The sequence below is a fragment of the Plecotus auritus genome (assembly GCF_963455305.1).
Source record: "Plecotus auritus genome assembly, chromosome: 6".
NCBI classification, from domain to species: Eukaryota; Metazoa; Chordata; class Mammalia; order Chiroptera; family Vespertilionidae; genus Plecotus; species Plecotus auritus.
Window position 1 is genome coordinate 2,186,167 of NC_137773.1, and position 16,075 is coordinate 2,202,241.

The window sequence follows — 16,075 nt, forward strand, 5'->3', positions numbered from 1 at the left end:
TGGGTGCTGCCGGGCCGGGCCAGCTGTGCCTCTCCACACCCACCCCTCCCGCGTGCTGGCCCCCGGGCTGAGGGTGTCTGTGAGCCCAGCACCGGCAGCCTCCGCCCCCGCCCCCCGCCCTTCCTCAGGCCCAGGAGGTGGGACACGGGTAGGGGTGGGGTGTCTTCTGCGCTTGCAGAACCACATTGGGGCCCGAGGGAGGATATTTATATTTTCTCTGGACTCCCACTTGCCTGCTTATTGGACGTTTCCAGTGAATGGTCCTTCTCCCCCAACGCCGCCTCCCCCTCCCCCTCCCTCCCCAAGAGTACTGCCCTCCCGGCTCCTGTCTGCAGCCCGCGGGTGTCCGTCAGCCTGGCCTGGGCCAGCTTCCTGCTTGGGCCCCGGGCCCCGGGCCACAGCGGCCGCAGGACAGTCGGGCCGGGAAGCTGGGATGGTGCCGGGGCCGTGGCCTGGGGGGTCCGGCTTCCCCTGAGCCCAGGGCTCCAGGTCGCTGCCTTCTCCCATCCACAAAGGGCTCTTCGCCGTGCGTCTCGGGTGAGGCTGCCGCAGCCTGGGGGCCAGGGACCGGGGACAGGGTGGGGCCAGCCTGTGGACCAAGCGGGGACAGGCCACGGCCACGGTCCCCTTCAGGGTCTGGGTTCGCCGGGAGGGGGCCGTGGACGAGACGCTGCGTCCCCACCGGCCCTGGGAAGGCTGGGCCCACGGCCTGGCCCGGATCTGGAGCACCGTGCCCCCCCTCCACGTGACACCTGCCCTTTTCCCGTGTAAACCACTGGGGACCCCGTGCTGACGTCCCCCTGGGAGGCGCTGAAGGCCCTCGGCGCGAGGCCCCCTCCCGAGGCTGACACGGCCTGTCTTTGCAGCCCCCGAGCGACGAGAGCCTGAACGGCCTCCTGCAGGGCTACCGCATCTACTACCGGGAGCTGGAGCCGGAGGGGGCCGCGGGGCCCGAGGCCGCGGCGCTCAGAACGCCCTCGGCCTTACGGAGCGAGCTCACAGGTGAGCCGCCTGCCCTCCTCCCGGCACAGGTCCATGCCCCGCCGGGTTCGAGCTGCCTGGTGACCGTGGGCATCCCGTGGGGCCTGGTGGGCGGGCCGTGGGGCCTGGTGGGCCGTGGGGGCCTGGTGGGCGGGCCGTGGGGGCCTGGTGGGCGGGCCGTGGGGGCCTGGTGGGCGGGCCGTGGGGCGTGTTGGGCGGGCCGTGGGGCCTGGTGGGCGGGCCGTGGGGGCCTGGTGGGCGGGCCGTGGGGGCCTGGTGGGCGGGCCGTGGGGCCTGGTGGGCGGGCCGAGGGGACCTGGTGGGCGGGCCGTGGGGCCTGGTGGGCGGGCCGTGGGGCGTGGTGGGCGGGCCGTGGGGCCTGGTGGGCGGGCCGTGGGGCGTGGTGGGCGGGCCGTGGGGGCCTGGTGGGCGGGCCGTGGGGCCTGGTGGGCGGGCCGTGGGGGCGTGGTGGGCGGGCCGTGGGGCCTGGTGGGCGGGCCGTGGGGGCCTGGTGGGCGGGCCGTGGGGACGCGGTGGGCGGGCCGTGGGGGCCTGGTGGGCGGGCCGTGGGGACGCGGTGGGCGGGCCGTGGGGGCCCGGTGGGCGGGCCGTGGGGGCCTGGTGGGCGGGCCGTGGGGGCCCGGTGGGCGGGCCGTGGGGGCCCGGTGGGCGGGCCGTGGGGGCCCGGTGGGCGGGCCGTGGGGGCCCGGTGGGCGGGCCGTGGGGGCCCGGTGGGCGGGCCGTGGGGGCCCGGTGGGCGGGCCGTGGGGGCCCGGTGGGCGGGCCGTGGGGGCCCGGTGGGCGGGCCGTGGGGGCCCGGTGGGCGGGCCGTGGGGGCCCGGTGGGCGGGCCGTGGGGGCCTGGTGGGCGGGCCGTGGGGGCCTGGTGGGCGGGCCGTGGGGACGCGGTGGGCGGGCCGTGGGGCCTGGTGGGCGGTGGGGGCGCTGGGGAGGGGGTGGGTGTCTGCCGCAGCCCAGGGTGCACAGCCAGGGGTAGGAGCACTAAACTGCGAGCTTTGGGGCCTCCACGGCCGGGGGGGGGGGGGGGGTCGGGGCTGGTGGAGGAGGAGCCTGGTGCAGGCTGTCAGGGTGGAAGGGCCTCAGCAGGGATGGATGTGAAGGGAAAGGTGACTGACGCAGCCGCAGCACCAAGTGGTGGGAGGCGGGGGGCGGGGGGAGGGGGGGGGAGGGAGAGGCTGAGGGGCGGACAGCCAATCAGAAGCAGAGCGGGTGCCGGAGGCCGCAGGTGGGGACACCTGAGCGACAGGACTGCCTCGAGGGAGGGGCAGCCGGGTCCCAGACGGCAGTGCCCCCCAGGGGCGACCCCACCGCAGTCACGGTGCAGGGCCCCGGCCAGGGCTGAACCTCCCGGGGCTGCTCACCCTCCCTCCGGAGGGCGCAGACCTCCTCCCCTGGCGTCCCCACGGGCTGCTGGCCCCTGACCCGCTGCCGGGACGGCGAGGGGCCGCGGGTCCTCACAGGGTCACGTCCCTCACATCGCAGGCTCCCGGGGGCCTGAGCTGCCCTTTCCTGGGGCTCCCAGGTGCCCGCAGAGGCCGCGCCTGTGCTCACCCCACCGCCCCCCACTTCCAGTCTCAGCCTGCACCGGTGCTGACGGGAGGAGAGGGCTCGCCCCTTCCCTCGCTCACCGCGCCCCCCGTGCCCCCCGCCCTCCTGACGGTCAGACAGCTGCCGGCACCTCCCCAGGCCCGGCCCCGCAGCAAGAGCCACACAATGAAACTAAAAGGCCCGGGACACGGACACGGGGTCCGCAAACCCGCCCCCGCGCCCCTCCCGCTCCCACCCCCCCTCCCCGCACCCCTCCCGCCCCCGCGCCCCTCCCGCTGGTTTGCTCGGCCCCTTCAGACGGCTCTCACTGAGCGCAGGTGCCTGCCATGGGGCATCGGCCGTCCCTGCGGGGAGGCTGGTTCCGTGCCTCGTCCCGGTCACTGTGGCCTCTCGCTGGAGGGGCGCGCGGGGCCCACCGTCTGTCTCCACGGGAGCCTGGCGCTTCCTGGGAATAGCGGGGGCCCCAGGGCGGGCCAGGGCGCCTCGGCGGGGTCCTGAGCTCGCCGCACGCTCACCGCCTCTGCTTGCTCCCACTCAGCCCCCAGCAGCTTCCAGACCGTGAACAGCAGCTCCACGCGGACCACGTACGAGCTGACACGTGAGTGCCTGCGCCCCCAGAGGAGCCGCTGCGACCCGGGGGGGGGGGGGGGCAGCGAGAGGCCGCGGGAACGGTGGCTCTCATTACAGCACCCCCTCAACATGCCACCCCCCCCCCCCCCGCAGGCAGCAAGGAACCTTCTAGAAACAGGCTGGGGAGGGGGACTACGGACCAGCTAGGGCAGGGGTCGGCAAACCGCGGCTCGCGAGCCACAGGCGGCTCTTTGGCCCCTTGAGTGTGGCTCTTCCACAAAATGCCACGTGTGGGCGCGCGCACAGTGCGATGGAAACTCCGTGGCCCGTGCGCAGAGGTCGGTTTTCGGCCTGGGCGAGTCTACGCTGAAGAAGTGGCGTTAGAACACTCAGGGGCCAAAGAGCCGCATGTGGCTCGGAGCCGCGGTTTGCCGGCCACTGAGCTAGGACCATTTGCCGTTTTCTTCACACGTCGCTTTACCCAGCTGTCTGCTCCTTGGCCGCCCTCGCTCCTCCGCCCGCATCCGCCTCCGCCGCGACCCCGTGACCTCCCAGCAGCCAGAGGGTCCGGTGCGGGCGGGGCTCCAGTGGGGGCTCCAGTGGGGGCTCCAGTGGGGCTCGGCACCAGCTCTCACTCCGGCTTCTCAGCGGCGGCTCTGAAGGCTGAGGGGGCCGGCCCACGCCGCTTGTCCACGGCCACTCGGTGTGTCTCGTGGACTCCTGACAGCCCCTCCTCCTCCTGGGACGTGGAGCCACCTGAGCCCGCATTGGGACTAACAGGCCAGGCCGTGTGGCCCCGGGTGCCACTCGTGGGCTCTGCAGGGCCACGTACTCCAGCCACGCTGAGAACGGCGAGGCCGGGCCGGCTCAGCCGCAGGGCGACAGTGGGGACGCGGGGTCCCATTCACGGAACCTCTGCTGAGCCCGTGGCCCACGGGGAGGTGATGCGCAGGCCTGGCGTGTCCCCGTTCACACCTCCCCCAGGGACCAGATGTGCACACGGGACCTCAGGAGGGCCAGCTCCGAGGGCGAGACGCCCCGGGGAGAACCTGGGGTGGCTGGGTCAAGGTCAGCGGATCTGCCCGTCGCTGTGCTGGCCACCGCCCTGTGCAGTTCTGTGCACGTGGCCTCACACACCTTTGTCCTGAGGTCACGGTCATCGAGAACACGGGACTGTGGTCTCCTGCTTACATACGTAGATGCCGGGGTCCAACTCCCCTGCGCCTGCTTTGAGGAGAGCTGGGCCAGAGGCCCCCTGCCCCCGGCTGGCTCCCTGCCCCCAGCTGGCTCCCTGCCCCCGGCTGGCTCCCTGCCCCCCTCTGTCTCCCTGTCCCCCTCTGTCTCCCTGCCCCCCTCTGTCTCCCTGCCCCCCTCTGTCTCCCTGTCCCCCTGTCCCCCTCTGTCTCCCTGTCTTCCTGTCCCCCTGTCCCCCTCTGTCTCCCTGTCCCCCTCTGTCCCCCTGTCCCCCTCTGTCTCCATGTCCCCCTCTGTCTCCCTCTGTCTCCCTGTCTCCCTGTCCCCCTGTCCCCCTCTGTCTCCCTGCCCCCCTCTGTCTCCCTGTCCCCCTCTGTCTCCCTGTCCCCCTCTGTCTCCATGTCCCCCTCTGTCTCCCTGTCTCCCTGTCCCCCTGTCCCCCTGTCTCCCTGCCCCCCTCTGTCTCCCTGTCCCCCTCTGTCTCCCTGTCCCCCTGTCCCCCTGTCTCCCTGCCCCCCTCTGTCTCCCTGTCCCCCTCTGTCTCCCTGTCCCCGGCTGTCTCCCTGTCCCCCTCTGTCTCCCTGCCCCCCTCTGTCTCCCCGTCCCCTTCTGTCTCCCTGACCCCTCAGGGTGGTGCGGGCGGGCTGTCCGAAAGGGAGGGTGTCCCTGGAGCTGACTCGCCCGCCCCGCAGAGCTGAAGAAGTACCGGCGCTACGAGGTGACCCTGACGGCCTACAACGTCATCGGGGAAAGCCCGGCCACCGTGCCCGTGGAGGTCTTCGTCGGCGAGGCCGGTAAGCCCTGTCCCCCCCACAGCCCGGCAGGGATCCCGTGCCCGTCAGCCTGATCCCCGGTGACAGCCCCTCTCGGGCTCAGACAGCCACGGGGCCAGTGTCTACCCCTTTGAGCTGATACGTGGCCCTGAGTGCGCTCCGAGGGCCACCCCTTCTCAGGCGCCGTGCGGTGTCCTGCCGTGGCACCCAGTGTGGCCTCAGTAACGAGGCCTCCCTCTGGCCGGGCGCCCGCGCCGGCTCCTCCCCGCTGACAGCTGCACAGATTTCGCCCAGGCTGCGGAGTGCGGGGTCCGGGGTGACCCTTCGGAGGAATGCCTGCATTCCCGCCGGGACAGAGGCTGGGCCGGGGAGGAGGGGTCAGGGCAGCCAGGCCACCGGGCAGACACGTTGGGTGGCCTCTGCGATTTGGAGAGTGTCCCTAAAATCCACAACAGCACCGAGGGCCTGGCCTTCACCGAGCCCGGAGCACGGCTGCACTGGCCTCTCCTCCCTGCCGGCCTCGCCCCCGGGACACAGCCCACGGCTCCTCCTCAGGAAGCTCGTCTGACGCTCCCTCGGGCAGAGCTCCGGGCTCCTTCCCCGGCACCCATCCCGTTAAGAGGTCTGTCCGTGTGTCTGTCCCCTCTGGGTTCATGGCGCCCGTCTCCAAATGCTCCTTGTCCTGGCGGGGGCCACGGGGCTGATGCCTTTGCTGTCACAGCCCCGGGAGGACAGGCAGGGCGCAGCGGGGGCTCCGAGCACCGGGGGGCCGCAGGCGGGGCCAGGACAGGCGGGGCACACCCCCCTCTCGCAGCAGCTGGGACTGAGGGCTCCTACCGGGTCCCCCTGTCTGGCAGGGGTGCTACTCCGGCCTGTGAATGAGGCCGAGTTCAGACGCAGGGTGTCTGTCGCTGGGTCCTGCTGAAGACGGGGGCCTGGGTGCTGGCCAGCTGCTAGCAGGTCGGTCCCGTCCCCCTGAGCATCGGGGCGGGCACAGTGAATGCCCCCCGGCACCGCCTGCTTCTCCTCGGAGCCTCGGCCAGTCTCAGAGGCGGTGGACTCCAGCCCAAACCCAGATCGCTCCGTCTGTGGGGCCGAGAGGGACCTGCCAGGCAGGGGAGCCCAGATGCCCCTGGCAGGTCTGGCCCGACCAGCGCTGGTCCAGCCAGGCAGTGACGGAGCCAGCCCGGCGCTGAGCCGCCCTGAGCCCGCAGCCCGGCCCGTGTGAGAGCAGCGATCTCCCGCGGGTCTTAGGGGCGACACATCGGCGGTGGAGTCCGGGGCCCAGGTGTGCGTTGGGTGGCTTTGCTGGGCCCCCAGGAGTTACTGGGTATGTAGGTAGAGGAGAGGGCCAGCTCCCGGGGGCACCGGGGAGGCAGGCTGCATTGCGGGGGGGGGGGGGGTGGGGGGGGGGGCGTGGCCTCACGGGGAAGCGTCTTGCTCCAGAGGAGAAACAAGGTTGGTCTGGCTCATCCCTTAGCCTCCTCCATGGACCGTCGTCACCCCTGAGATGCCCGGTGGGGGCTGAGACGCCCCCTGGGGGAATACGGCACCGGGTGTGCTCAGGGCGAGCTCTCCAGGGCAGCCACAGCCCCTGCGGCCGAGGTCAGCCCTCGTGCATGTGCGTGACAGATGCCCCGAGGGTCCGCCTCCGGGCCAGCCCCTCCTGCCTTGCGGCCCTCCCGCAGAGCGCCCAGCCTGGCAGGGGCCGCTGGGCTGGGACAGGTGTTTGTCTGTCGGGGCCCAGGAGCAAGGTCACCTCCCTACAGGGACGGGGGCAGCCCCTCCGGCCTTCGGGACGAGTAGAGGGGGACGTGCCCCATGAGGGAGTGGGCCGGGCGGTCCTTGGGCCTCTGTTTTCCCATCTGTAAAATGGGGGGATTCCTGCCCTCCGAGGGCTCTAGAACCCCACACCCCTTCTCAGGGCCCCTCCCCTAGGGTTCTGACACCAAATGCCAGGCTGGGCAGCTGACTCCGCCTGGCCTTCGGGCAGCGGACCGGGTGCGGGTCCCACCCAGCAGCGCCTTCCTGGCAGGCCGTCTCCCGTGGGCCTGGGGACCCGCCCGCTCAGGAGCCAGACGGGAAGTCCCAGACCCCAGGCCTTGCTCTGAGCTTCCACGCGTCCCCTCCTCCCTGCTGTCAGCTCAGAGAGGTCCGTCACCTGCCCTGTTTCCCGGCACAGAAGCCGGTGCTGCAGGGAGCTGGTGGGGGCACATCGGGGTCCTCAGCTTGGGGACCTGGTGCCTGGGGCCCCCACCGCCCGGGAGGGACCCAGGGCCTCTGTCCAGCACGTGTCCACCGACCGCGGTGAGGGACACGCGGGCCCTGCCTCCCGGGACCGCCTGCAGCTCCCTGTGGACACAGCACGGGGGCCTCCCCCACCCCCCGCGCCTTCAGACGGCCTCAGGCACCTCTGGAAGGAAGCCTCGGGTGGGGGGCCTCGCCCACAAGCAGGTAATGGCCGCGCTCAACGTCGCCTCACATTTTAATTGCGCGACAGTAATTCTGCGATAGAGTTGCCGATGGCAAACATGCAGGAGACATTAAGTGTATTTATGTTCGGGGTTATTAATGTGGCTGCTGAAGTCCCCCCGTTAGTTTTGATTGAATTGTTTTTGTGCGGTGCGGCTGTTTAATGGAGCGGTAAATAAGAATTTCTGATAATGAGACCGAGCATCTGCCACAACAACCTGGCGGGGCTGTTAACACTCCGTCAGGCGGGGCCGCCGCAGTTAGAGCAAAACAAATGTGGGTGTCAGGCCGCGCGGTGCGTTAATTACCATTTCATTCCGCACGGAGGGGGCCGAGGGCAGGGCGGCTCGGGAAGGTCGTTCTCCCCGTGAGGGCTCGGCGCCGGCGCGCTGGGCTGTCCCCCCCAGAGCCACTTACGGCCTAAACCAGAGTCTGCAGGCCGGCTCCTGGGCCCCAGGCCGAGCTGCAGGCGGCGAGGGGTCCTAGCACCCCGGGACACGTGGGTTCCGGCAGGTGTTACCGTGGGTGCCAGGACGGGGGAGCAGAGTGGGTGCCAGGACGGGGGAGGAGAGGGGGTGCCAGGACGGGGAGCAGAGGGGGTGCCAGGACGGGGAGGAGAGGGGGTGCCAGGACGGGGGAGGAGAGGGGGTGCCAAGACGGGGGAGGAGAGGGGGTGCCAGGACGGGGGAGCAGAGGGGGTGCCAGGACGGGAGAGCAGAGTGGGTGCCAGGACGGGGGAGGAGAGGGGGTGCCAGGACGGGGAGGAGAGGGGGTGCCAGGACGGGGGAGGAGAGGGGGTGCCAGGACGGGGAAGCAGAGGGGGTGCCAGGACGGGAGTGCAGAGTGGGTGCCAGGACGGGGGAGGAGAGGGGTGCCAGGACGGGGAGCAGAGGGGGTGCCAGGACGGGGAGGAGAGGGGGTGCCAGGACGGGGGAGGAGAGGGGGTGCCAGGACGGGGAGGAGAGGGGGGTGCCAGGACGGGGAGGAGAGGGTGGTGCCAGGACGGGGGAGGAGAGGGGGTGCCAGGACGGGGGGAGCAGAGGGGGTGCCAGGACAGGGGAGCAGAGGGGGTGCCAGGACGGGGGAGCAGAGGGGGTCCCAGAGGCAGGTACCCTGCCAAGCACCCGGTGTGGGGAGATGTCACCCCAGCTTCCTGACAGCCGCTCGGGGTGGGGGTGCTGGCCGTGATGTCCCCTAGCACCCAGGGCAGCCCCGCCGACCCCAGCACGGCAGCCAGGTCTCCCCTGGGGGACGGAGGGGCAGGAGCGAGGACGGGTCCTCAGGATCGGAAGTCACGGGACCTCAGGGAGGAGCGTGTGGAGATGGAGCCGGGGTCCCGTCCCTCCCGGGGCCGCCCTGGTCAGGAGACGCCACTCGGAGCCTGGCCCCCGGAGCCGTGGTGAGAGCAGGTGCCTCGTTCTCCCCCCGGGACCTGCCCTCTCCCGCAGGCCCCGCGCGTCCCCCTCCACGTCCCCGCTGTCACCGGACAGGCCTGTCGGACCCTCTGCGTCTGCGTCTCCGTCTCCGCGGGCGCCTGAGCAGCTCCCCGTTGGATTAACGCGTGTGAACGCCCCCGGCGGGGCTGGCCGTGCTCACGGCCTGAAGTGGAGGCCCCGCGTCTCTCAGGCTCCTGTCCTGTCTCCCCAGCGCCCGCCATGGCCCCGCAGAACATCCAGGTGAACCCGCTCACGGCCAGCCAGCTGGAGGTCACGTGGGAGCCGCCGCCACCCGAGAGCCAGAACGGGAACGTCCAGGGCTACAAGGCAAGGCTCTGCTCCGCGTGGGCCCTGGCCCCGAGCCCCCAGCTGGAACCCTGGCCCCACCCACGCTGCCGCTCGCGCCCTGCTGGTTCCCTGGCTCCGGTGGCGGACACAGCCAGCATCGGCCCGCAGAGCCGTGGCCATCCTGAGCGCCAGGAGCGGGCCACCCCAGCCTTGCCTCTGGCCAGTTTGTGGCCAGGCCTGGTCAGGGGCTTGCCCCTCCCCCCCCCCCCCGCCCCATCCCCCCTACACACACACACTTGGGGAGTCTCCAGGGGCTTTGCTGACCATCAGGCAGAACTCTGAGACCAGATTCCCATCCCAGCTCTGCCCGGGGCCCCCAGTGGATGGTGACTGAGCCTCCTGACTTAATAGGTCCAGGGTGGGGCCCGAGAATTTGCACCCTAACAAGTCCCCGGGTGTGGTTCCTGGGCACCACTTTGAGAACCACTGCACTAGTGTTAAGGTTCCATGTTGGCTAAAGATCCCCGAGACGGGACCACAGGAAGGGCAGGCGGGACCAAGCAGAGCTGGGTTCCCCGGGGCAGGAAGCTCCTCGCTCCGTCCGGCTCTGCGTGGAGAGCTGAGGCCGCAGCCCCGAAGCCGCCTGGAGCCAGGGTGCCCCTCCCTGTCCCCCGTCCCTCTCCAGGATGGTTCCCGGTCCGGGCTGGTCCGTCATGGGGTTCTGTGGGCTCACCGCCCTGATGGCTATTGAACCAGTTAATCAGGGGTCCTCAGACTTTTTACACAGGGGGCCAGCTCCCTGTCCCTCAGACCGTTGGAGGGCCGGACTATAGTTTAAAAAAAAAAACTATGAACAAATTCCTATGTGCACTGCGGGCCCGGGACGCATCGGCTGCTAAGCAGGACAGGCAGCGGCCCCCGGCGGGCCGGATCCATGTCCTCGGCGGGCCACATGTGGCCCGCGGGCCGTAGTTTGAGGACGCCTGGAACGTCCATTTAGAAATGAGTCTGTAGGCGCCTCCTGAAGTCAGTGCCCTCCTCCGTGGCAGGCGGGTCACCCGGTGACTCATGATCGAATGGGGAGTCCCGGGAGCAGCTGGGAGTCAGGGCACCATGTGTGTCCCAACCAAGGTTTCTAGTTTCCTCGACTGAAGACAGGGGGCTTGGATCTGATCTCTTTGGGGAGCCTGTCCCAGCCGACAGTCTCCCTGCCGGTCAGAGCGCAGACACCGGGCTGTGGGGGTGCTGCCCGCCCGCAGGCACTGTGGCAGTGGGTCTGGCCAGCCGTCGAGGGAAGCAGCTGTGGTGACCTCTGCAAACCTCCATCCTGGGCATCGCGTCCGCCCACAGGCACTCGGCGAGGGCGGGGTGGCGCCCAGGAGAAGCGTGGGCTGTCCCCACAGGGCTGTGCCCCCCGGTTCTTGTCCGTGTTCTGTCTTCTTGCCCCCAGTTCTGCAGGAGAGGGTGCCCTCCGTCCTCCCACTCAGCACAGCTGCATGCAGGGGTGCACGCGCGCCCCGCTCGCGGCTCATCTCCACCGCTGGGAAGGGGGGGGCCCGCCCAGGCCGCCTGCGACCCCAGCTCTCTCTGCAGATCTACTACTGGGAGGCGGGCAGCCAGAACGACACGGAGAAGGTGAAGGTGCTGTTCCTGCCGGAGACCGTGGTGAAGCTGAAGAACCTGACCAGCCACTCCCGCTACCTGGTCAGCATTTCCGCCTTCAACGCCGCCGGAGACGGGCCCAGGAGCGAGCCCCGGCCGGGGCGCACCCACCAGGCGGGTAGGAGAGGCGGACACGGTGCCGCGGGGCAGCAGGCAGCTCTGGGGCGGCTCCAGGGCTGCCCAGGGCCCGGTCAGTGGGGGCCCCATAGCCATTCGCCAGATGTGAGCGCCGCGTGCCCCCTCCAGGGTCACCTGGGCACGGCCAGGTCCTTCGGGGACTCACCGCCCCCCCGGCTGGCCTGCTCCCGTCACTGGGAGTGCGCTCCTGAGGGCGGAGCCCAGGCCAGCGTGTCGGGCACTCCCCTGGGTGGGGGGCCACAGACCCTCCCCCCCCCCCCCCCGGGAGCAGCTCGCCCGCTGTCTCAGGCACACGCCCGGCTGGGCCCAGGAGCGTGGCGGGCTGAGCCCCAGGCACACACGGGGCACAGTGTGGGCTCGGAGTGCCGCCCACCCGCCCGGTGCTTCTCGTTTCCTGGCGCCTGGACATGACGCGGGTCAGGTCACCGAGGGGTCAGCAGCCTGGCCCAGGGCCCGGGAGCTCTAAAGGCTCTTTGTAGGGTCCTGGGAGCCCAAGGGGGGGAGTGAGGTTAGGGGGCCTCACTCAGGGCTCCCTGCCATCCAGAGGTTCAGCACCTCCCGAGCGCCATGCTTCCTGGGGACGTGGCCAGCGCGTGGCCAGCCACTGAGACAGGCCGTGTGCGGAGGCAGAGCTGGGGGCAGAGGGGGGGCAGGGGGCTCACCCGGGCACTGCGGCCCTCCCAGGCAGGAAGGTTCCCGAGCCCCGAGGGGAGCGTAGGAGAGTCAGTGCCCCAGGCCAGCAGGGAGGGGCCGCGCTGGGCACCAGCACCCACCCCCACTTTCCCATGGAGCCCGGGCAGGAGGGGCGTGAGAGGTGGCCACAGGCTCCGCCTCCCTCCCCACCAGGCGCCACGGGGATTTCAGATGAGATGGGTGGAGAGAGGCGGCAGGCCCAGCCCGCACAGAGTCTCACCCCCTCCCCCCGCCCCCCGCCCCCCACCCAGAGCAGGATGGAGCCGGGCCTGGGAGCCCTGGCAGTGGCAGTGGCTGGAGGTGGAGCTGCACCTCCTGTTCCGTGTGCATTGTGAGGAGTCGTGTTTAGGCTGCGCCATCATGCCCTGAGGCCCCGGCATCCCTCCCTCCCCTCGGCTGGTTCCGATCCCGCCCCCACCCCCGCCCCCGGGGAGCTCAGAGGGGACAGTCAGTATCCTGGTTCCGATCCCCACCCCCGCCCCCGGGGAGCTCAGAGGGGACAGTCAGTATCCTGGTTCCGATCCCCACCCCCGCCCCCGGGGAGCTCAGAGGGGACAGTCAGTATCCTGGTTCCGATCCCCACCCCCGCCCCCGGGGAGCTCAGAGGGGACAGTCAGTATCCTGGTTCCGACCCCCACCCCCGCCCCCGGGGAGCTCAGAGGGGACAGTCAGTATCCTGGTTCCGACCCCCACCCCCGCCCCCGGGGAGCTCAGAGGGGACAGTCAGTATCCGCCCTCGCGGGGCAGTCACACCTGTGCTGAGTTGGAAATGGCTTCTCATCACACGTCTGATCCACTACGTCCCTTCTGTTCTGTCCCCAGCGCCCAGCAGCCCCAGCTTCTTGGCCTTCTCGGAAGTCAGCTCCACGTCGCTGAACGTGTCCTGGGGCGAGCCGGCGGCCGCCAACGGCGTCCTGCAGGGCTACCGCGTGGTCTACGAGCCCTTGGCGCCCGTGCAAGGTACGGCCAGGGGGCAGCGTGGAGGGTGCCCGCGGGCACAGCACCCGTCCGCGGAGGGGGTGACGCTGAATGCAGGGTATTTCGCAGACCTGCGGGGCTGGCGACAGAAGGACGGTCCCCACCCCGGGGAGCCCGTCTGTGCTCAGGCCGTGGGGTTGGAGGCTGTGGCCCTGCCGAGGGTGCAGGCGGCCGGGTGGGGGGGGGGGCGGGGGACAGCGGACCAGGACAGCAGGGACAGCTCTTGTGCGCGAGTCCGTGACTCCCACGGCTCAGAGTGCAACGGAGACGCGGGTAGACGTCCGCCCAGAGCTCAGCGAAACCTGCAGCCGAGCGCTCGTGTGACTGTTTGTTAAAAGCACCGTTTTCAAACCAGAGACCCTCCTTTTCTCTCTGGAAAATGCTGCGTTGGCGTGACCTCCAGCATACACCCTCCTCTAAACGCCACCCCCTTTCAGAGTCTTCGCGGGAGAGCCAGCAGCACTCTGGCTCCGGGGCCACGTCCAGGAGGGAAAACTGTCCCTGAGGCCACGTCCTCTGAGCCGAGGCGCCGGCCGTGGCGGGGACCGCGTTTCTTCATCTCACTTCCAGGCCCACGGGGGAGGGTGTCACGAGCCACCTGAGGCCGGTGGCCACGCTCCCCTCCCCCGTGACTCGGGAAGCTCAGGCCTGTGCTGGGGACGCGGGCGTGGCACCGCCGAGCCCCGTGGGAAGGGAGCCTGACCTGGGCCCGGCGTGGCCACCCGCAGGCCTGCTGGCTGGGGTGAACAGCAAGGCCGTGGCGCCTCCCCCTCCTCCGTGGGTTTGGGGCCCCCTCTGTCTGCACCCACTTGGCAAACTCGAGCTCTAAGGACACGTCCCTGGCTGCCAGTGGCTGGTAGCACCCCGCCTCCTCCCTGCACCTCTCTGACCCGCCCTGTCGGTCCTCGCGCTCCAGGGGTGAGCAAGGTGGTGACGGTGGACGTCCAGGGGAACGGGCAGCGCTGGCTGAAGGTGCGGGACCTCACCAAGGGCGTGACCTACTTCTTCCGCGTCCAGGCGCGGACCATCGCCTACGGGCCCGAGCTGCGAGCCAACGTCACGGCCGGGCCGGCCGCGGGTGAGTGGGCGCCTGCGTCTTGGGACAGACTTGTCACCCAGCAGTGCGGCGCGAACTTGGGGCCCGCGGGCACGTGGGTGTCTCCGAGCAGGTGCTGCCCTCGCGGGTGGCTCCTCGGTGCACGCGGGCAGCGTCTCCGGTGCCGTTAAAGCCTTGATTTGTTTTCTGGAAAAATCGAGGGAAGATAGGTGGCGTTGACTTTTGAATCAGATGCTTGAGGAAATGTCAGTTTGCACACGTCTTGAGGCAGCCACGCAGCTTCCCTCGGAAACGATGGGGCTTTGCTGAGATTCCCGAGGCTGCGGGCGGCGGCGAGGCAGGTCACACTGAGCGTGGCACAGCGCTGGGCGAGGGCCATCTCTTCCTCAGCCGTGAGGCCGGGTCCCGGATCAGAGCCAGGCCTACCTGGGGGCAGAGACCCAGCACAGCGCCCCTCCTCCCCCCCTCCCACTCCCACCTCCACTTCCCAGCGCTGGGAACCCCCAGGGCCCATGTCTCCCCTGTCCTGCTCTACCCACAGGCTCCCCAGGGCCCCCGAGAGACGTCTTGGTCACCAAGTCCACCTCCGAACTGACCCTGTGGTGGACGGAGGGTCATGCCGGCGGGGCGCCCACCACGGGCTACGTCATCGAGGCCAGGCCCTCAGGTAAGGGTGGCAGGCGGGCCTCGGGCGCCAGCCAGGTGTCCCCGCCGAGTGTCTCAGGATCTGTCTCAGCCCCGGCCCTCCGCTCAGCGGTGCCCTCAGGAGCCGGGTGGAGAGGGCGCCGGCGTTGACAGGATGGCCACGCTGTCCTGTGCCGTGAGCCTCACGGGCAGCGTCCCTGTGTCTTCCCCACCTCGCACCTGCCGGGTGACGGGGTCATTCCCAGAACAGTGTGCACCGTACCCGGGACACAGAGACCGTTTCTCTCAGCAGTGAGCCCGTGGGTCCTGGGCCTTGTGGTTCTGAGAGCGGCTTCCCAGGGGGAGAGCGCAGGTCCGACTGTGTGACAGCCGGCTGTGTCAGGTCCGGCTGTGTCAGGTCCGGCTGTGTCAGGTCCGGCTGTGTGAGAGCCGGCTGTGTCGGGTTCGGCTGTGTCGGGTCCGGCTGTGTCAGTTCCAACTGTGTCGGGTCCGGCTGTGTCGGGTCCGGCTGTGTCGGGTCCGGCTGTGTCGGGTCCGGCTGTGTCGGGTCCGGCTGTGTCGGGTCCGGCTGTTGTCAGTTCCAACTGTGTCGGGTCCGGCTGTTGTCAGTTCCAACTGTGTCCGGTCCGGCTGTGTCAGTTCCAACTGTGTCGGGTCCGGCTGTGTCAGAGCCGGCTGTGTCAGAGCCGGCTGTGTCCGGTCCGGCTGTGTCAGAGCCGGCTGTGTCGGGTCCGGCTGTGTCCGGTCCGGCTGTATCAGGTCCGACTGTGTCAGGTCCGGCTGTGTGAGAGCCGGCTGTGTCAGTTCCAACTGTGTCAGGTCCGACTGTGTCAGGTCCAGCTGTGTCAGAGCCGGCTGTGTCGAGTCCGGCTGTGTCGGGTCCGGCTGTGTCGGGTTCGGCTGTGTCGGGTCCGGCTGTGTCAGTTCCAACTGTGTCGGGTCCGGCTGTGTCGGGTCCGGCTGTGTCGGGTCCGGCTGTGTCAGGTCCGGCTGTGTCAGTTCCAACTGTGTCGGGTCCGGCTGTGTCGGGTCCGGCTGTGTCGGGTCCGGCTGTGTCGGGTCCGGCTGTGTCGGGTCCGGCTGTTGTCAGTTCCAACTGTGTCGGGTCCGGCTGTGTCAGAGCCGGCTGTGTCCGGTCCGGCTGTGTCAGGTCCGGCTGTGTCAGAGCCGGCTGTGTCGGGTCCGGCTGTGTCAGAGCCGGCTGTGTCCAGTCCGGCTGTGTCGGGTCCGGCTGTGTCGGGTCCGGCTGTGTCGGGTCCGGCTGTGTCGGGTCTGGCTGTGTGAGAGCCGGCTGTGTCCGGTCCGGCTGTGTCAGGTCCGGCTGTGTCCGGTCCGGCTGTATCAGGTCCGACTGTGTCAGGTCCGGCTGTGTGAGAGCCGGCTGTGTCAGTTCCAACTGTGTCAGGTCCGACTGTGTCAGAGCCGGCTGTGTCGAGTCCGGCTGTGTCGGGTCTGGCTGTGTGAGAGCCGGCTGTGTCAGTTCCAACTGTGTCGGGTCCGGCTGTGTCGGGTCCGGCTGTTGTCAGTTCCAACTGTGTCGGGTCCGGCTGTATCAGGTCCGGCTGTGTCAGTTCCAACTGTGTCAGGTCCGGCTGTGTCGGGTCCGGCTGTTGTCAGTTC

General features: G+C 70.1%; 1 protein-coding gene across 1 annotated transcript in view; it reads left to right on the forward strand.

The window, feature by feature from the left end:
• SDK1 (sidekick cell adhesion molecule 1) overlaps positions 1 to 16,075 on the forward strand; it is a gene marked incomplete at its 5' end in the record, with an annotated part of 646,035 nt that overhangs the window by 615,746 nt on the left and 14,214 nt on the right. The window contains 8 exons of the mRNA XM_080672625.1: positions 867 to 1,002; positions 3,088 to 3,147; positions 5,006 to 5,107; positions 9,206 to 9,321; positions 10,876 to 11,062; positions 12,598 to 12,735; positions 13,670 to 13,831; positions 14,352 to 14,477. Of these exons, the coding sequence (XP_080528751.1) occupies positions 867 to 1,002; positions 3,088 to 3,147; positions 5,006 to 5,107; positions 9,206 to 9,321; positions 10,876 to 11,062; positions 12,598 to 12,735; positions 13,670 to 13,831; positions 14,352 to 14,477 (1,027 nt within the window). The remainder of the gene's footprint in view (positions 1 to 866; positions 1,003 to 3,087; positions 3,148 to 5,005; positions 5,108 to 9,205; positions 9,322 to 10,875; positions 11,063 to 12,597; positions 12,736 to 13,669; positions 13,832 to 14,351; positions 14,478 to 16,075) is intronic.